At 41.4% G+C, this 22082-nt stretch overlaps 1 protein-coding gene across 1 annotated transcript in view; it reads right to left on the reverse strand.

Annotated features, from left to right (window-relative positions):
* Positions 1–13499, reverse strand: part of LOC103211205 (zinc finger protein 33B) — a 117482-nt gene extending 103983 nt beyond the window's left edge. The window contains exon 1 of the mRNA XM_042783164.1: positions 13350–13499. Coding sequence (XP_042639098.1) covers positions 13350–13499 — 150 coding nt within the window. The remainder of the gene's footprint in view (positions 1–13349) is intronic.
* Positions 13500–22082: the final 8583 nt, after the last annotated feature.

Below are 22082 nucleotides of genomic sequence, written 5' to 3' on the forward strand. Positions count from 1 at the left end.
TTCAGTTTGAGAAATGCCGAGCGTGTTCTTCCCTTTTGGTTTTCAGACTCCAGGTCTTTGCACATTTCATTATAGTAATTGGCTTTGTCTACTCGAGCTGTTCTTTGAAATATTCTGTTCAAAGAGCAGAAGATTCTCTGGGGTTCCTGGCTTTTTTTCGGTTGCCTCTTAGAGGTAAAGTTTTGTTTTTTCCATGCTGCTTTTAGGATTCTTTCTTTGTCTTTTGTTTTGGTGAGTTTGATGATGATATGTCTTGGTGATTTTCTTTTGGGGTCTATCCTGTTTGGGGTTCATTGGACTTCTTGAATGGATTTATTCTCATCTTTCATCATACAAGGGAAATTCTCTTCCAACAAATCTTCAACAATTTTCTCTATGGTTTTATTTGTCTCTTCCTGTTCTGGAATTCCGAATATATGTAGGTTATTCCTTTTGATGGTATCCCACATGAACCTTAGGCTTTCTTTGTTTTGTTTTGATCTTTTTTGTGATTGATCCCTCTCCAAAGAATTATTGAGGTATTTGTCTTCAATTTCCCTAATTCTGTCTTCCATTGATTCAATTTTACTCCTTTGCCTGTTCAGTGTGTTAGCTGTTTCTAAGGGCTTAGTATTAATATTCTGGATTTCTATCTGTAGATTTTGTGCCATTTCTAATTTTCACTTATTTTGTGATTTTGTTCTTGTATTGTCTTCTGAGGAGCTCTGGTAGCATAGTGCCTAAGGCACTTGACTGCTAACCAGAAGGCTGGTGGTTCAAACCCACCAGCCACTGCTTGGAAGGAAGATTGGGCAATCTACTTCTGTAGTGATATCGCCTTGGAAACCCAAGGATGGGTTGCTATGAGTTGGGCCTAACTCAATGGCACATAACAACAACAACAACATTGTCTTCTGAAATTGTTCTATGGTTTTCTCTGTGTTTTCCTCAATCATGTCAGTATTTTCTTTGATCTGTTTCTTAATCTGTTGATGGTACTTAAATATAATTGTTTTAACTTCCTTATCAGGGAGTTCCCATTCTGCTTCTTCCTCAGGGATGTATCTGTATCTTCTGGGTCTGTATCCTGGCCCTTTATTTCTGCTTATTTATCTTGCTTCTTTTTGTGGACTGTTATGGTCATCTCAGAAACACTGTGACATTTTTGTGTTTATATTTAATTGATGATTTTATGTTGGAGTGACTTGCCTACTATTTTCATTTTCTTTGTTTTGTTTAGATGTTATCAAGTATGCAGGTTATTGTGCTTCTCTTTTCGCTAGTTGGCAGCACTTATACACTCACCACCTGTCTCCTTTCCCATTGTCAACCTCCTGTATGTCCCTGCCACCCTTGGCAAATGATCCTTTTCTTAGATCCCTGGAATTCGAATGAGAATGTTTACACTTTAAATATCCAAAATGGCCACCACTTGTAAACAATCAAAATGGCTGTGCCTTCTGGACAGTCAAAAGTCCAAAGCTCAGTTGTCTCTCTCCTTGCTGTTTTCCTTCCTTGTCATAGGCCACTAGCACAGTCATCACTGCAGTTCTTGGTGACCAGGGCTGATTTTTAGGTCAATTCTCAGATCTCAGCACTACTTGAAAATATTCAGGCTGCTGGTGCCATCAGAGTAGCTGATGGTCTGTAGCTCTATCCATTTCCATACTACTGTTTTCATTCAGGTTTTTCCACTAGTTGGTGCCTAATCCACTTCTGTATACTTCCTTTCAAAGCTCAAGGCTGCAGAATTATCATCTATATCTCTGTTGATACGTTTGTCTTTTCTTTATTGAAGAGGGTCTGTGTAGCTTCTCTGCCTATTCCATCATCTTACCTGAAGTCCCTGACCTTTATGAAGATTATTATTTTTAATTAAATACATTCAAAAGGAAACATGGAAGTTGCCACACTCCTAAAGACAAGGCTGAGACATCTAACACATTCTAGTAGTAAAAGCAAGCCCCAAGGCCAGTGATGATTCAGAATTATGGGAAATAGAACCCATTTCTTGATGCATAAAGTGATATGAGGAAAGGAATTGCTATTGCCCATTTTTAAATTTAATTAATTTTTTCTAATGTTAAAATTTAATCAGTTAAATTTATTATACAAATAGTAAACATCTTGGTTACAATTTTTTAAAAAGTAAATAGATTATATTTTTACCATTTGAAAGATAAGATTTATTAACAAACTTATAAGGAACTCAAAATCAATAGAAAGAAAAACTTCAAATGGGTTAAAACTTAACAGTAATGCAAAGAAAACATAAAATGCAAGTGTATAATAAATGTATGAAAAATTCTATTATGAGAATTGAAAGAAATTAAAATATTTAAGAAACAGCTTGTAAGATACCATTCATTGAGATTAACAAAACCAAAACCAAACACATTGCCATCGAGTTGGAGCAACTCATAGTGACCCCTCCTTGGGTTTCCAAGGCAGTATCACTATGGAAGTAGATTGCCCAACCTTCCTTCTGAGGAGTGACTAGTGAGTTTGAACCAGCCTTCTGGTTAGAATGTCATCTTTTTGGTGCATAGTTTTATGAGCTTTGACAAATGCATAGATTGGTGTAACTGCTCCCATAATCAAGATACAGAACTGTTTCCTCCTAAGCAAAAGTAATTTATAGTACCCTTTTGAAGTCAAACCTTCTTGTCATTCAACAACGATCTCTTCTCTGTGCATATGGAGTTACCTTTTCCAGAATATTATATAAATGTGTTGGGGGAATTGTCTCTGGTAGCATATGCCTAAGATATTTGACTGCTAATCAGAAGACTCTTGGTTCACATCCACAAGCCACTCCTCCAGAGGAAGTCTGGGCAATGTACTTCCATAGAGATACCACTTCAGAAACCCCGGTAGAGGTCACTATGAATCATAGTCAACTTCATGGCAATGAGTTGTGTCTTTGTTTTTTGGTTTTATGCCTCCCATGCAGGCTGCCTAATAAAGGCCTTGGGTCAAGAACATTCTCTGATAATGAGGCTGGAAATTCTCACTCTCTTTCTTCTAGTTCGTTCTCCTTATCAGAGACACCTTCTCCATGTTCTGGGCACAAAATAACTTTCTCTGTCTCTTGCACATGCATAGACACCTGTTTTGGGAATTACCAAAGGAGGCTAAGACCTCCTCCTGAGTATATATGTGGTAACCAAAAAACTTACCCAGAGGCATGCTCAGAGACATAAGAAATTTACTGTAAGGAAACTAAGCTTAGAGTAAAGCAGAGAGTTTACAATGTAATAGCAGAGAGGAAGCTTACATGTCTGCAGATGGTGAGTGGCCAGTGGCAGGGCAGGATAGTCCAAGTCCAGGTGACCATTGACCCCCTCCCACTTTCCAGGGACATTTATGCCTGTGTTTGCGGAGCTGGGCATTGGGGCTGCATGTTGAATCTTAGACAGGATGGCAAAAATCCCAGGCTAGTAGGGGTCCTGGAAAATGTCTTCTGACCACCACCTGTGGTACACTCTGATAAGATGCTGCTGTCGGCAATTTAATGGGTTGTAACTATTCTAAAGAAGGGCCCCCACTGACATTGGGGGAAGTGAGTTAGCAAACCTCTCTTGACCAAACAAGATGTAGCTCAGGAGCCATTTGGGGGAACTTTGGGGCAAATGCTCCATACACTCCACCCCAGTGTCCCAAAATGGCCCTCAGAATCTGTACACCCTTCTTCCCATGAATCCCTTGGACCCAGGAGCTGGAGCACTGTAACTAAATTCCACAAATACAATATATTCCACAATACAAGAAAAGACATATATTAATTATACCTATAATTCCATATAAGAAATGTCACAATCTAGTGGGCAAATGGTTTATCCAAGAATTTATGGGGTCTTCAGATAATTGTTGGATAGCAGTTACATGAGTTTGTATATGTTTTAACAAAAACAAAAACCAAACTCACTGCCATCAAGTCAATTCCAACTCATAGCGACCCCTCCTTGGGTTTTTGAGGCATTATCTCAATGGAAGTAGATTGCCCAGTCTTCCTTCTGAGGAATAGCTGGTGGGTTTAAACTACCAGCCTTCTGGTTAGCAGTTGAATGCCTTAGGCATTTGAATTATGGGATGGCCTTAACAAATAGGAGTTTATTCTCTTACAGTTTGGAAGCTTTAAGTCCAAGTTCAAAGTGCCAGGCTCTAGGGGCTGGGTGAAAGCCCCTCAGCTTTGGGCTTTAGCTCTGCCTCCAGCTCCCAGCCCACTGAAGCTAGAGGCTTTTCTTCACTCAGACAGCTGCTGACTGCTGAGGCTGCCAAGCCCAATCACCAGATCTCCTATTGCATATGTTTTAAGACTTGATTAATAGTGTGATTATAATTAGGTGTATAAATGCAGCTATCTGTATGAATTAAAGCATAAGGGAAGAATTTATGCTTTAATTCATATAGATTTTTGCATTTATACACCTAATTATAATCACACTATTAATCAAGTATGTTTAATACCATTCTGTTTCATAAAACTACTTTTTTCATTTGAGTGGTTTCTGCAGATAACAAAGAAACTGCATGACCAGTCACATTTAATGTGGTGGTGAGGTGTTTGGTCAAAGCCTTTCCTTGCTATTCCACATCAATAGTAGCTATTCCTGGGTTAAATATGGCTAATGGGGAGAACTATCAATTAGTTCTACGTTGGCGTCTATACAATAAAAGAAGGCATCCCATTGGAGGGTCTGGTTGGCAGAGTGGTATAAACTGTCCTAGGGGTATATGGATATCCCTAGGTGCATCTTCCTGTCTAGTTATAAGGTAGTAAGGCCATCCATGATCAGCACACATCCAGAGCCATTCCTCAGGGACAGGGAAAGCCCCAAGACATGAATTATTTTGTCTCCCTAACAATACAGTGCCTAAGGCGTTTGATTGCTAACCAGAAGGCTGGCTAGTCAAACCCAACAGCCACTCCTAGGAAGGAAGATTAGGCAATCTACTTCCATAAAGATACCACCTCGGAAACCTAAGGTGGGGTTGCTATGAGTCAGAACCTGCTCAATGTCAGTGAGTTTGGTTTGGTTAATAATATAGTATTATTGATAGTGATAGTATGATTACAAAAATGTCAGGGCAGCAACCCCATATTCTTGCTTGTATTTTTTAGAGGGGCACTCCACACACCAAGGTGAAATAAAATTCAGTTGTACAGACAAAGCATTTAACTAATTAACACTGCCCCATACTGCATAGCTTAGAGGATAGGTAATGTTAATTTGCTTCTTAATTAAGGAAAATATTTTATACTGGGTTTGACTCCAACATGTAAAAGAAATACTACTCAGTATGGGAGACATGACTGGGAAGGGATCCAGTTCCACTGTCAATGTGTTTCTCCATTCCTTCTGTAGAGAGTGGGTGTTCCATCAGAGGGCCTGCTTCAGGAGACCATTCATCTGCTCTATCAGGCCAGCAGCCATGGGCTTATGTGGCAGGTGGAAATGCCAGGTAATGTCATTGGTGTCCTCCCAATCTTGTACCTCACGCCCAGTGAAATGGCTTCCTTGGTCTCTGTTGATGTCTGTAGGGGTGCCACAGGAGGCAAGGAGCCAGGTAAGACCTCTTATGGTCGAGTATTGGGTCACTCATTTGCATAGATATGCCTGCAGCAAACCAGTTGCAGTTTCTACACAGGTCAAGGTGAAGTGACACTTGTCTGAAAGGGATATGGGTCCTATATAGTTGACTTGCCACCACTGGGCAAAGTTACTAGCCCATGGGATGTGTGCCATCTTTCTAGGCACCTGTCATTTCCTTCCCAGGGCACAGGCAGTGCAGTCATCACAGGCCTGTTGAATTTGAGACATAGTAACAGGGAAGCCCATGTCTTTAGCTATCGTCAATAGAATCTGATATCCTTTATGGCCAGTTTTATGGTGTAACTATTGGGCTACATCATCAGGTGGGACATTGAGGGTCAGGGCTTGTACTTGAGCCAGTTTGTTGGCCTATAGGTTTTCTTGAGGACTCAGAGGGCGATGGGAACAATGGGGAAAACAGTGACCTAGAGTCCATAAATCCATTCATAAATGTCTTTCCATATATTTTTGCCCCAAAGAGGGTGGGCAGTAATCTTCCAATTTTTGTTGTGTCAGTCATGCATCCATAGTGTGAGTCCCCTGTATACAACTTAGCTGTCTCTGCATAAGGTTATGAGGTTAGATTTATGCATTAACACCATTTATGCAGCACATAGTTCAGCCCATTGGCTACTTTGTTCATCCCCTTGATTTATTCAGATGGCTTCTGAGCTGGGTTAGACTGTTATAACTGTCCATCTGGGAGGATTGCCCCTGGCTGACCCATTGGTATACCAAACATTCAGTGGTGTAGAGCCATTTCCTTATTTTATGTGGGTAGGGGACTGTTCTGGTTACCTAGTGCCACTCTGACAAGAAATATGCCACAAATGGGATGGCCTTAACAAATAGGAGTTTATTCACTTACAGTTTGGAAGCTTTAAGTCCAAGTTCAAAGTGCCAGGCTCTAGGGGCTGGGTGAAAGCCCCTCAGCTTTGGGCTTTAGCTCTGCCTCCAGCTCCCAGCCCACTGAAACTAGAGGCTTTTCTTCACTTAGACAGTTACTGGATGCTGAGGCTGCCAAGCCCAAGGTTGACAAAATAAAAAGGCACAAACCTGATATTACCAAATCACACGGCAGGCCATTGATTCAAGTCCACTGTAGGTCCCAAGGTTGATAGAGCACGGCAGTCTGCTGAACAACGAATGACATGGCTACATGCAGGGTTCAAGATGCCATAAGCTAGAGACCATTCCCCAAGGCTTCTGCTTATATACAGGACGCAGACCACATTCCCTAAGGTATCTACTCAGCTGCTCCCAGTTGATTCCACCATGGAGTTGATTACCAGTCTCATCATGGGGAATACTACATCCAGCTGCCCAGCCACTCAACCAGGCCCAGCCAAGCTGACACACAAACTGAACTACCACAGGGACACAGGAGCTGGATCTTCTATTCAGGTCCCCTCCTCAGCAACATAAGTTACTGGACCTAATATTTGATGTAGTTCCACACTCAAGGGGCTGTTTGACAAGTTGCTGTGCTGCTGTAGGTATGCATGCCATTGAGAAAAGGTATTAGTCTGTGCCACCCTGATTGGGGCTTGCTGAATTCTTTAACCCATCAGCCTCTTTAGTAATGTCTTCTATGTGCCATAGGCTTTGATAAGCAGCACAAATATGCTGCTCCAGGGGACTATATTTGCTTGGCCCCTTTCCGTAACTGCAACCAGAACTCCAATGGGTTTCATCTACCCTGTTGCCATTGCTACAGTCCCCACCCAAAGCCCTCAGAATAGCTAGGAATATTTCATTTGTATCGGGAACCCAGCTGAATGACCACTAAAGCCTTAATTTCTTGAACAGCCACCTTTGCTGCCTGGAAGGCATGCTCCTGTTCAAAGCCCTAGTCCCAAGCTGTTCCCTTTTTAGCTGGCTTGTAGAGAGGCAGTAATAGTTGAGTCAGGTGGGGAATGAAAGGCCTTTAGTATACCAATAACCTTAGGATACTTGTAATGACTTAATATTAGTAGGGGTAGGGCAGGCATTAACATTATCAATGATGGCAGGGGGTAAAGCTTTTGTCTTACCTAACCAAATAACACCTAAGAATTTGACAGATAATCCAGGCCCCTGAAACTTACTGGTATTGACTGCCCATCCTTGGTTTTCCGAATGCTAGATCAATTTGGGAGCTAATTCTTCTAATGAAGACAAATCATTAGAGGTTAGCATAACATCATCAGTATAATGGAAGACAGTGACACCTTTGGGTTTCACTCACAGCTGCAAGTCCTGGGCCACTAGTCCATGGCACAGCATGGGACTGTGTAAATACCTCATGGGAAGGATGGTGAAACTCCAGTGTTCCCCTTTCCATTCAAAAGCAAATTGATCTTGGCTCTCTGGAGTAATAGAAATGCTAAAGAAGGCATTAGCTATGCCCAAAACAAAATGGTAAGTCCCTAAATGCTCTCCATTGAGTTGAGTAATTGGGCTATGTTAGGTACTGCTGCATGTAGTTGTGGGGTGACTTTATTCAATTTCCAGTAGGTCACTGCATACTCCGCAAACCATCAGGCTTTTTTACTGGCCAAACCAGAATATTCAAAGGACTTCATGTCCATTTAATTATACCCACCCTGGCTAGTTCCTTGATAGTGGTGGTGATCTCCTTAAGTCTGCCCAGGAGGTGGTACTGTCTGACATGGACTAGTCAGGTGGAGAGCAATAGAACCATAAGACTCCATTTAGCCAAGCCTCTAACAACAGTACTTTTTCAAAAAAATACATTTTATTGAAATGTAATTTATATACAGTGAAACACTCAAAACTAAAGTGACATGGGTCAATGAATTTTCTTTTTTTTGCAGTGTTACCTCCCTCGCCTCACACAAACTCCTAGTAACCAACAAAGAAAGTTTCCTTCCATATATAAACCTTTCCTTTGACTTTTTATGATAATGAACTATATTTGTTCTTCTGTGATTGACTTATTACACTCAGCATAATGTCCTCCAAGGTCATCCATGTTATGCAGTGTTTCACAAATTCTACATTATTCTTTAGTGTTGATAGTATTCCATTGTGTGTATGTACCATAGTTTGGTTATCCATTCTTCTGTTGATGGGCACCTAGGTGTTTTCCATCGTTTTGCTATTATAAATAGTGTTGTGATGAACATGAGTATGCATATATCTGTTCTTGTCCTGGCTCTCACTTCTTTAGGATATATATCTAGTAATGGATTTGATGGGTCAAATGGTATTTCTAATTCCAGCTCTCTAAGGAATCACCATACTGCTTTCCACAGTAGTTGTATCATTTTACAGTCCCACCAGCAGTTCTAACAATAGTATTAATAGCTCTTACCCTTTATCTAAATTCACTGATGGTGAAGAACAATGTAAATCCTTCTAAGACATCAATTCCTAAGATATTCTCAGGTGTGGAGATATGTATGCAATATACTCCTGAGTGGGTAATTGCCCTAGTCACAGGGTGAGTTTTACCTCCCTCACCCTTTTTGTGCTTCCACCATATCTATCTACAGCACTTAAAGAGCCATGAAACCTTTTAATATTACATTTTTTAGGGTACATTCCACTGCAGTGTCAACCAGAGCCAGCATTTTGTGGGTATTCTGTGGTTAATTCCATATGTGGCCTCTGATCCCCCATTACCCTCTATGCATTAGCAGAGAATCTCTGCCTGATTCCTAGTCTAGTGGGGCAGGGGCCTGCCAAACCAGGGAAACAGTGGATTGGATGGGCTCCCCCTCCTTTAAGGGATTGAACTGCTAATCAAGTCTGAGTTTGTGCCACAAACGTAGTAGCATAGCATTGGGCTGCTTGTCTATTTTTTCTTTGGGGTTTCTGGTGAAATCAGACCAAAGGAGGGTCCCTGCCTGGTGCACAGTCAGACCAAAACAGTTCACACACTGAGTGATTATGAGGAGAGAAAATTATTTATTGCAAAGCAGCAATTCAAGGAGACGGGTCCGTACCCAAATCTGACTCCCCAAATCTAAATTGAATTACAGTTTTTGTAAGTTTCAGGAGACAGGGTTATACATAGTCATAAAAATATCAAGAATTTGGGCGTGAAATAGTTGATGATTGGCTGAAATTTCCTTTGCCTCAGTTTAAAGGGACAGTCGTTTTTTAATGCAGTGTGCTTGTGCACCAGATGAGTCACACCAGCTTCCTGTCATCAGCTAATCAAGGCTTAGGCAGAGAGGAGAATGTCAGTTCCCAGCAACTTTGTTTCTGTTTGTCTCACTGTGCATGTCTACAGGCCAAGGTTAGTTTTCAAGTTGTCTCCTGAGACACATTAATGTGCTTATCACCTGTTTCTAGGGAAAATAGCTTGAAAGAATGTGTAAATTGACTTTTTATTCCATTCAGTTCTTAAGAAACTGAGTTATTATGTCTGCTTATTTGTTTCCAACCAGGGTCCTATCTGTCTTAACCAGAGTAGGGGGAATAGTTGAGCTTTCATCCTATTCCGTTCTTAAGGAACTGAGTTACTATGCTTACTTATTTGTCTCCAACCAGGGATGCAGGCTGAACTTTGGCTCCACTCAGTTTCAATCCCCTCTTTGAGTGGTTACTGTTCCACATTCTTGGGGAATGGGGAGATGACTCACTCTAGCTACTTCCTACTGACTGGGAATGAAGATGGTGGAACTCAATCCTTAGTTAACAAGTCTCTCGTAGTTTAGATAGCTCTTGGACTTTTCTGGCTATAGTCCAGGGAGAAGAGACTAGGGGTGCCTGTAGAATACCCTGTAATTTGGGGGGGCTGGAAGACAGATAAGTAGTTAGGTAGACATTGAATAGAACAACAAATAAAAAGTGTTAATGTTAATATGAGGAATGTTATAACAAATAAGGATCTCAGTCACCTTAAATTGGGTAACCAAGAGGTGAGCCAAGAAATGTCTATCTCAAAGGTGGGTGTTAAATTATGTCATATAGTTTCCCTGTCCTGTTGCAATTTACGAGTGGTGCGATGAATAACCTGTTGATCTTGTTCTATCTGTCCTGATGCATTAACTAATGCAACAGGTGGCATTGATGTATATACATACTCCTCCATGTGCTACTAGCATAAGGTCCAGAGCTGCCCAATTCTGAAGCACAACAGTCTGGATAGAGATTATTTCAGTTTGGAGTGCAGAAATTATATCAGAGGGAGAGTTAGCTATTGACTCTAGGGAAACAGAAACATTCTAAACAAATTGGTATAAAAGATGGAGGTCATTATAATTTTTCCCAACACCCATCCTAGGAATTAAAATTTGTTGGGCCTTTTCCAAAGCATTCCAAGTTAGATCAGGTGGACTACACTGGTAGATAGGACGGGCAGAATGCAAAAGTTCTTCTAATCGCAGGAAATGCATTCCCCCTCTCCAGATCCACCCTGGAGTGAAGGTGCCTTCATGACCAACTGGCCAAGTTTTAAAGGCAGTATGCTCACATAACCAATATAGCCCTGGATGGTGGAGGGAATAAGCAGTAGGAGGGAACTGAAAAATAGTCCTAGCAATGCTCTGATCAATCAGAGTGATGCCTGTCCTATTAGACATATTTTTAATGGGGGCATTATGTTCTATAACAGTACTATTTTCATTAACCCAGGTATGGTTCGGCATATAAAAGGACCAGGTCTGGTTGCACTGTGCCCATTTCCCTACAGAAACTGTTGGCCTAGAAGGGGTCCAATGTATACATAAGGTGGCCAAAGTTTGAGACTTAAATACATCATATTTTACCATAGAGGAACTTTTGTTAGAATTGATTATATTGGCCCCTTCATCTCTGGCCCAGTATTCTAAATGTAAGGGGACAGGGATGATAGGCAAACCCTGTGCTCCATGTGAAGGAGAGTGGGCATACACTCAGCAATTATTAGTCCAAGGTGTGTGGTTTAATAGGGCTTGTTGGAGTTTTATGAGAGTATTAGACTTCCATCCTCCTTCAGAAGAGGGTAGGGATAAAACTATCATTGAGCTGATCAAAATCACATTCATGTTTTAACCTAGAACAGGTTTCCTTTTAAATGAAACCTTAAGATCCTTGATAGGTTCACAAATATATTCCACTCTAGGTTGCTGGGGACATCAGTATTCAGGTGGTCAGGCCCTCCTGAGTCTCCCTGTCCCACAGGCTGCTCCCTGTAGAATAAAATTTAGTTATAGGTTCAGGAGGGTTTTCAGCATTGTCTGGTGCTATTCTCAATCAGGTATGATGTATCCAAGGGCAGACTCCCTTCAGTTTGGCTGAGGAATGTGTTGTCAGCAATACTTCATAAGGCCCAGTTCATTTGGCCTGGAGCTGGCTCTGGGGAGTCCAGTCACTCCACTCCTTCAGCAGGACCCAGTCACATGAACAGAAGCTATGAAGGTGAGTATCTGTAGGATACAACAACCTACTGTAAGCAAACTGGTTAATAATCTTTAATGCTGCAGACAAAATTTACACATGCTTTAAAATATCTAATTCCTTAACAATTTTAAGGTCTCCCTCTTCTGCAAAACTGGGGTGCCACACTCTAGAAAATGGTCTCCCATATAATATTTCATATGGGCTTAACTTAAGCCTGCTTCTGGGGGCAACGCAGACCTGCAAGAGGACAAGAGTAAAAGTTTTATCCAAGATAAGTTGGTCTCTTGGCACATTTCAGTCAGTGTCTTAAAAGTGTGGTTCACCTTCTCAGTTTTCCCTGTCAATTGGGCTCTCCATGAGGAATGTAAGTTCTGTTACTTGTTGGACTATTTGGAATACAAATGCTCCCCCATTATTACTTTGAATCAGGACTAACAAGCCAAATTGGGGATAATTTTCCTTAATAGGGTTTACTCACCTCTGCTACTTTTCCATGAGGCAGGGAAAGGCTTCCACCCATCCAGTGAAAGTATCTGTAAGTACTAACAGGTACTTGATTTTTCCAGGGGCTGTAAATTTTACCTGCAAGTCTTTGCATGGGCCTAGTCCTCTTGCTTGAACTCCTTTTACCACTGGAGGTGGGCTGCACTTTAGATTGTTATTGGCTCAGATCATGCAGCCTTGTGTCACCTTTTGGATGGTTTTGTACAGATTTGGTCCTGCAATAACTTTATTTAGCCAAGCATACAGGGCAATTTTCCATAACAAGTGCTGCTTGCAGTGACAGCTCTGCCTAGGGCTTCTGTAGTCCACAGCAGCAGATAATTGCAGGAGGTTGTCTGTAGGGCCCATGCTTGGTTGGGGTTAACATCCACTTGGGGCTTGTTAGCTGAGAAAGTAATGTGAGTATTTAACTTGGTTAGCAAGTCTCATCCCAAAAGAGGAGCAGAGCATTCAGGGATGTTTGAAAAACTTCGAGTTAATACAGTACTCCCCACCTGGCATTCAAGAGGTTGAAGAAAATTTTTACATTACTGAAACTCTAGTATTGCTCGTAATCTTGTGAGACAAAGGGCGTTGGGGATATTTAGGACTGGGTATGTTGCCCCTGTTTCCAGTAAAAATTCAATAGGCTGTTTTCTCATAATAACTGCCACCATGGCTCCTCGTGGGAGATAGGAATTTTTCCAGTCTGCAACGGAGCCCCTGCCCTCCCCTGTCACCCCCCCCCCGTCATTCTTGATTGCTGTCAGCTGTACTTACCATCTGCTGGGCCCCTTTTGGTTGGTTTTGGAGGGCTTTTTTTGGGCACTTCCTCTTTCAGTTCCCATCCTTCCTGCAGTAAGCACACTGTTGAGGCCCCAACTTTGTTGGTCAGCCTCCTGGAGGAGGAGCTTGATTTGCTCCCTTTCTATTCATTGGGTGCCCATGGGGACTTACCTGGTAGGTTTGACTTTGTGGCAGGCCTCCCAGGGCAGCAGCTAGCAGGGCAGCCTTTTGCTTCATGTCTCTTTGCTTCTGCTTCTCCTGCTCTTGGTCTCGGTTATTATAGACCTTGAAAACAATCTCTACAAGTTGAGAAGTGTTCATACCCAGTCCTACTTCTAATTTTTAGAGTTTACACCATATAGCAGGGGTGCTCTGGCTTATAAAAGTTAAGTTGATAATACTAGTGTTCTGGGGGCCATCTGTGTCGGTGTCAGTGTATTGGCAGTCGGCCTCATACACCCATTCAAGGAAAGTAGAAGGATTTTCCTTGGGGTCTTTTTGTAATTCCTGAATTTCGTGGGCATTAATCTGCTTTTGGGCCCCCTTCTGAAACCTTTTGTTGTTGTTGTTGTTTGCCATCGAGTCAGCCCCGACTCATAGCGACCCCTCTTTGGGTTTCCGAGGCAGTATCACTATGGAAGTAGGATTGCCCGACCTTCCTTCCGAGGAGTGGCTGGTGGGTTTGAACCACAAGCCTTCTGGTTAGCAGTCAAGTGCCTTAGGCACTATGCTACCAGAGCTCCCTACAATAATGCATTATTTCATGTGGGCCAACTTAGCTGTGTCCCCTGGGTCATTTTGATCCCATTCTGGATCTGTCCTGGTACTGCCTGATGGCTAGGGGCCCTGACTATATTTTCAGGCTGGAGGTTGTGAGGTCTGTCAGCCTCCTTTCTAGTTTTTCTAATTTCATCTGCCTCTCTTCAGGGGTGAGCAAGGTAGTCAATAACATATTAATATTAACTCAATTGGAATGATGAACTGAAAATATGGAGGTGATTAAAGTCTCCTTCTGCTTTGGATTCTCCTTGTAAGTGAGCATCGTGTTTTCCCAATTTAATAAGTCAGCCGTGGTGAATGGCACATGAGTCCAAATGAAACCTCCAGGATTCCCTTGATAATCTAAGCCGGTTGGAACCTGCCATAATGGGTATTGCCCTGACGGACCTGGATTAGACCCCTGGCCAAATTGTACACCACTCTGAGTGTGTGCAGAGGAGACTATTTCTTGAGGGGCACCCACTTTCTGAAAGGCATCTTGGGTACTATCAGGTAAAGGGGGATATAACACCATTGGAGTTTTAGGAGGTTCTGAATTTAAAACTCCCCTAGGTTTAAATGGTGGAATCATAGATGAGTTGTCTCTTGACTCGGGGAGGCATGGGGGAGGGACAGATGGGGGAGAACGAAGTCAATGTAAGGGTCTTCAGAGTCCTGAAGGACACCTTTAAAATCCACTTTCCTTTTAGGCCATACAACCATCACCCTGCACTGTCTCTGTAAATGCTTGTTTTGAAATAAGGCCATAAATAACTCCAGGTGAAGCAGTTCTTCCAACTTTTGATCTTTCTTGCAAAATGAGTCTAACTGCATAATAATATCATAGTTCAGACTCTCATTCTCTGGCCATCTATTCCCAGACTCAAACGAATATTGTATCCAGACAGTGTTACAGAACGATATCAATTTTTGCTTTTTATAGGCTCAAAGCCAAAATTAGCCCAGTTTTTCAGAACACAACCAAGGGGGCTGCATTCCGGTATAGAACTTTGGTTACCCATTTTGTAGTCACACTTCACATTCACTCTCACTTGAAACTTTTGTGCTGGTGCTACACATACACACTCTCACCTACACACAAACAAATCAAACTAGAGCCAGACCAGATCAAAGTAAAGGATCCCTAAGAAACACATGGGCTATGGAGGAACCTTGATTAAAACTTCATTTCTCACCCACACAAAAACCAAACCAAACCAGAACCAGACCAGAGTATAAATTCTTAAGAGTGTTTCAGCTGTGGATATGTCTTAACCAAGGTTTCAATCCCCCTGTCAGCTTTCCTTTCATGCTTTCACTGTGGAGATGTCTTAACCAAAGTCTAACCTCCCAGTCAGTCCCCGTTTGCACTTTAGCTGCAGAGATGTCTTAACCAAGATTTCAATCCCCCTGTAACCTCTCCTTTTGTGCTCTAAAGAATTCAGCTTATACTCATCCAGGAGACTTCTTCAAACCCAGAATAATTTTCTCTTCTCTCAAGAAAATGAATGCTCCTAAGGGCCGAGGATGGTACAGATGGTCACAGACTTAGCACCCCTTACGTACCTTCAGACAAAGCAGTTTCTGAGTGCACACAGGGTCTGTCAGTGGTCTGTTCAGCTTCCACTGTCTGAGGGTCCTCGTGTCCCAGGCAGAGGGTCAGAGATGCTAAGTCCTATCCAGGTCGCCAAAATGGAAATTGGCCCAAATGCGGGTCCCTGACCGGTGCAGTCAGGCCAAAACAGTTCACACTGAGTGATAAGAGTAGAGAAAATTATTTATTACAAAGCAGCAATGCAAGGAGACGGGAGGCCCATACCATAATCTGACTCCCCGAATCTAAATCAAATTACAGTTTTTGTAAGTTTCAGGAGAGTTATGCATATTCATAAAAATTTCAGGAATTTGGATATGAGATAGTTGATAATTGGCTAAAATTTCCTTCACCTCAGTTTAAAGGGACAGTCATTTTTTAATGCAGTCCGCTTGTGCACCAGATGAGTTACACTGGCTTCCTGTCATCAGCTAATTGAGGCTTAGGCAGAGAGGAGAATGTCAGTTCCCAGCAACTTTGTTCCTGTTTGTCTCACTGTGCATGTCCACAGGCCAGAGTTAATTTTCAAGTTGTTTCCTGAGACACATTAATGTGCTTATCATCTGTTTCTAGAGGAAATAGCATTAAAGAATGTGTAAATTGACTTTTTGTTCCATTCACTTCTTAAGAAACTGAGTTATTATGTCTGCTTATTTGTTTCCAATCAGGGTCCTATATGTCTTAACCAGAGTGGGGGGAATAGTTGAGCTTTCATCCTATTCCGTTCTCAAGGAACTGAGTTACTATGTTTACATACTTGTCTCCAACCAGGGATACAGGCTGAACTTTGCCTGCACTCCGTTTCACTGGTTTTATTAGGTGTGCCCAGAGCTGCTTTCTTGTCATCCTTAGTGGTCATTTCCCCTTTGACAGGTCTTTTCCTTTAAGTCCCTTTTCAGTAGCCTGTATATTTTCCCTCCTTATCCTATCAATTTTGTGTGTATTGCAGCATGAGAAATTGTTCACACAATGGCTAATTCCAGGATGGGTAGCAAAGGGCTATGATATTGGCTCAGGGAAGCTTGCAGTATGGAATTGCTCATTTTCTGCATAAAGATCTCATTATCAGCCCCTGGAAGTCTGCCATATAGATGGCATGTTTTGCCCCAGCTCCCTAACTATTTCCTGCAATTCTCCTAATGTGTTTCATTTCAGTGGGGCACAGGGTATGTCTCCTTTAGTGACCAAGCAGTTCCACAAACTAACACTACCCAGCAAATGACTGGGACTGTGTTAGGCTGGTTTTGGAGCATATGCAATCTCTGCTGGAGGGCAGAATGGGAGGTAATGGAGACTATTTTCAATAATTCTCTTCCCGTTAAAATCACCCAGTCAGCCATGGTATCCCAAAGACTCAATACCCAGATGGATATTGATTCTCTACTTCACTGTCTATATTGGGCAGCTAAAGCTAGGAGCTCCTTGGTATTATGCTTCTGTACTGTGGTGTGCTCCTTTTCTTCCAAGGGTCTGGGGGTGCAGCCACCCTTCCCTGCATGTGAACCCAGTTGATCTTTACCTTTGTGGTGATTAATGTTCAAGCTTCTAGATGTTCCATGATGCTGATATCATTGTTCCAAGTGTCCTCTTCATTGGAGTCCAAAGACTCAGAAGATTCCACCTCTTGGGGTCCCAGTCAGCTTTGGCTATAACAGCCTAGAATTGTTGGAGTGGCAGGCAGCACCCCACCAATTTGGCCACTCTGCACAGTAGTCTCTGTGATCTGATCAGATGCTGGTAGTTTGATAGCAATTGATTCATTTGCATTGGATTGAGCCAAATGGGCATCCTTTCTAATTTTAGGTCCTCCTTCACCTTTTGCACCCTATTTCTCAAGCTCTGGCATTCACTGTCCACTGCAATTTCTGCATCCATGGCAGTGTGGACTGCATGCAACAGGGGCCAGACTACCAGGGGACAAGCACATGATAATCCCATTTTATTCTCTCTACTCCAACCACTTGTAATATTTCTAGCAGTCCCTGTGGTGATTTTGGGGCATTCCCGTAGTCTTGTCCTGATTTCCAGCTATCCAGTAACCTAGGAACTGGTCTGAACATGCTTGCATCTGGCTATCCTAGGATTACCCTTGGTGATTCTCTCATTCCCTCATGAGGCCTTCAGGTCTTCTTGTGGGCTTTCCAGTCTCCTGACTGCTAGCTTGCCAGTTGTTTTGGGAATTACCAAGGGAGGCTAAGACTTCCTCCTGAGCAGGTACAAGGAGACCAAAAATCTTACCTGGAGGCATGCTCAGAGACATATGAAATTTATTATAAGGAAAACAAGAGTAGAGTAAAGCGGAAGCTCTGGTAGCATAGTGCTGAAAGCATTTGACTGCTAACCAGAAGGCTGGCAGTTCAAACCTACCAGCCACTTCTCGGAAGGAAGATTGGGCAATCTACTTCTGCAGTGATACTGCCTCAGAAACCCAAGGGATCTCTATGCGTCAGATCCAACTCGACAACAGTGAGTGATTTGGGTTGGTTAAAGCAGAGAGTTTACAATATAAGAGCAAGGAGGGAGCTTACATATGTATGCAGATGGTGAGTGGCCCAGCAGCAGCAGGCTGATTGGTCCAAGTTCAAGTAACTGTTGACCCTTTCCCACTTTTTAAGGATATTTATGCTTGGGGTGAGAAGATAGGGATGGGGGCTGCATATCTGTTCCCAGACAGGATTGTGCCAGGCCCAGGTTGCTAGGGGCTCTGGACAGTGTCTTGTGACTACCACCTGTGGTACATGCTGATAAGAAGCTGCTGTCAGCAGTTTAATGGGCTGTAACAAGAGCTCCACTGGCCGTGGGGAAAGAAGAGACAGTGAGTTAGCAAATCCCTCTCTTGACCAAATAAGATGGAGTCTGGGAGCCATTTTGGGGAGCTTTAGGGCCATGCCCCATAAACCACCATGTGGCACTTGGACAGCCCCACTTCTCTATCTGTTCCCACTGGGGAGAGAATGGAGTCTCTCATACCACAGCACAAGAGGGATGAACAAAGAACATCTGTCTAGCACCAGCCATATACAGGATGAGCCTGCTGACCATAGGAGACCTGGGTCCACTAGTGAAGTGGATCTTTCTCTGTCTTTTTTCTATGTATGTAAAGTGTTTCTCATGTACTGTGAGACCATACTTGTACATGTTTGTGTATGTGTGTGTGTGTGTGTGGTCTTTTGCTGGTGATTATGAACCCTGCTTTGACAAAATGGAATCATACAGTATATGTTTTTTTTTTTTTTTTAATCTGGTACCTTCTACTTAGCACAATGCATTTGAGGTTCATCCATGATGTTTTATTTATCAATACCCTCATTTGTTTTTATTGCTTAGTCCAATTCCATGGTATGGTTTTACTATAGTTTGCTTATTTATTCTCCATTTGAAAGACATTTGAGTTGTTTCCAAATTTGGGAAAATTAGAATAGACTCTATAGCTAGCTGCTAAAATAAATAAATAAATATCACTTTGAAATATAAAAACTGAAAATATTAAAAAGAAGAATAACATACAGCAGTTGTATGGGCTTGGGAAAATGTTTATTCCTGTTCACTTTTATGTTGCATGTAATTTGTGTAAACTCTGTGCAGTCTCATTATTATCAAATTTAAAAGGACTTTTAATCTTTTTAATCCCTGAGCCCTGAGATCACTAGACAGATCTTCGACTAGAAATTAAATTTTTTTGAAAGAACAGGATTATTTTGAAATGGAGAGACATTCACAGACATCCACGTAAAATGTTGCAATGCTCTGAATTGCAGGGTGAACAGTAAGGGTTTAAAAAAGTGTAGTGAACAAAAGAATTTGTGCTTGCATACACTCAGGGGAGCAAGAGGAAGCATGGCAAACGTTACAGAGGATTTGTTAAACTACAAGCTTAAACATTATCAGGAAACTTATTTGTTGCATTCTAAGGCAATTACATTCTCAGAGTTTAACAAAGCATTCTGAAAGGGGATATTTTCTGTCACAACTGCAGTCTATCTCCTTAAAAAACTTAGTTTCTACCTTAGTTACAAAATAACAAAGGGTAATAGAAACACCCATCATTATCCTGTCAATTGTTCTACTGAACTGGTTTGCATGTTGCTGTGATGCTGAAAGGTAGGCACTGGTATTTCAAGCTATGCCATGGTGGATAGGTTTCACTGGAGCTTCCAGACTAACACAGACCAGGAAGAAGGACAGGACCACCCATTTTTGAAAAACTTGACCACTGAAAATATTATGGATAGTGGTGAAACACTGTCTAATATAGTGTCAGAAGATGAGCCCCTCAAATTGGAAGGCACTCAAAATAAGACTGGGAAAGAGCTGCCTCTTCAAAAGAGAGTCACAGATGCAGTAAAACTTTCAGGAACTTCATTTTCTGATGAGGCACGACTAAAAATGGGAAGAAATAGCTGCAAACATTCATTAATAACCAGAATGTGGAATGTATGAAGTATGAATTTAGGAAAATTGGAAGTTGTAAAAAATGAAATGGAGCATACAAAGATCCATATTCTAGGCATTACTGAGCTGATATGCACTGGTATTAGCCATTTCAAATAGGACAATCATATGGTCTACTATGCCAAGAATGAAAAACTGAAGATAAATGGTGTCAGACTGATCATCAAAAAGAACATTTCAAGATCTATCCTGAAGTACAATGCTCCCAGTGATAGGATAATATCCATATGCCTACAAGGAAGACCAGTTAATACTACAATTGTTCAAATTTACGCACAAAGCACTAAAGCCAAAGATGAGGAAATTGAAGGTTTTTACCAACATCTGCAGTCTGAAATTGATGAAACATGCAATCAAGATGCATTGACAATTACTGATGATTGGAATACAAAAGTTGGAAATAAAGAAGTAGCATTGGCAATTGGAAAATTTGGCTGTAGGAATAGAAATGATGCTGGAGATTGCAAGACAGAATTTTGCAAGACCAAAGACTTACTCATTGAAAATACCTTTTGTCAACAACATAAATGACTGTACACATTGGCCTTGTCAAGCGAAATACACAAGAGTCAAATTGACAACTTCTTTGGAAAGAGGTGATGGAGAAGCTCAATATCATCAGTCAGAATAAGGCTGGGAACTGACTGTGGAACAGCTCATCAACTGCTCTTGTGTAAGTTCAAGTTAAAACTGAAGAAAACTCCACAAGAGCCAAAATGCAACCTTAAGTATATCCAACCTGAATTTTGAGAGCATCTGAAGAATAGATTTGATGCATTGAATACTAATGACTGAAGACCAGATGAGTTGTGGGATGACATCAAGAACATCATAAAAGAAGAAAGATAAAGGTCACTAAAAAGACAGGAAAGGAAGAAAAGATCAAAATGGATGTCAGAAGAGACTCTGTAACTTACTTTTGAACTGAGAGTAGCTAAAACAAATGGAAGAAATTATGAAATAAAAGAGATGGACAAAAGATTTCAAAGGATGACTCAAGAAGACAAAGTAAAGTATTATAATGAAATGTACAAAGACTTGGAATTAGAAAACCAGAAGGAAGGAACATGCTTGGCATTTCTCAAGCTGAAAGAACTGAAGAGAAATTTGAGCCTTTAGATGCAATATTGAAAGATTCTATGGGCAAAATATTGAACAATTCAGGAAGCATCAAAAGCAGATGGAAGGAATACACAGAGTCATTGTACAAAAAAGAATTGGTCGATGTCCAACACACACACACACACACACACACAAAGTATTGAAGGAAGAAGTCCAAGCTACACTGAAGAAATAAGTGAAAAACAAAACTTCAGCAATTGTTGGATTACCCATTGAGTTGTTTCAACAAATGGATGCAACTCTGGAGGCACTTACTTAATTATGCCAAGAAATTTGGAAGACAGTTACCTTGCCAACTAACTGGAAGAGATTAACATTTTTGCCTCTTCCAAAGGTTATCATTAATATCACATACAAGTAAAATTTTGCTGAAGATAATGTGAAAAACCATTACAGCAGTATATTGATAGGGAACTGCCAGAAATTCAGGCCAGATACAGAACAGAGCATGGAACAAGGGACATGATTACTGATGTCAGATGGATCTTGGGTGACAGTGAAGAATACCATAATGATGTTTATTGGTGTTTTATTGACTGTGCAAAGGAATTGTACTCTGTGGATCATAACAAATTATGGATAACATTGTAAAAGAACAGGAATTCCAGAAAATTTCATTGTGCTCATGAGGAATATAGTCAGTCATTTCAGCAGAACAAGGTGATACTTTATGGTTTACAATCAGGAAATATGAGTGCCAGGGTTGTATCCTTTCACCATACTTATTCAATCTGTATGTTGAGCAAATAATCTAAGAAGGTGGCCTATATAAGAACATGGAATGAGGATTAGAGGAAGACTCATTAACAACCTGCAATATATAGATGACACAACCTTCCTTGTTGAAAGTGAAGATGACTTGAAGCACTTACTGATCAAGATCAAAGACTACAGTCTTCTTTATGGATTACCTCAACATTTATGAATCCTTACAGCTGGACCATAAAGCAACATCACAATAAATGGAGAAAAGTTTG

The sequence above is a fragment of the Orycteropus afer genome, unplaced genomic scaffold, assembly GCF_000298275.1.
Source record: "Orycteropus afer afer isolate SDZICR_OR568_19922 unplaced genomic scaffold, OryAfe1.0 scaffold00709, whole genome shotgun sequence".
NCBI lineage: Eukaryota > Metazoa > Chordata > Mammalia > Tubulidentata > Orycteropodidae > Orycteropus > Orycteropus afer.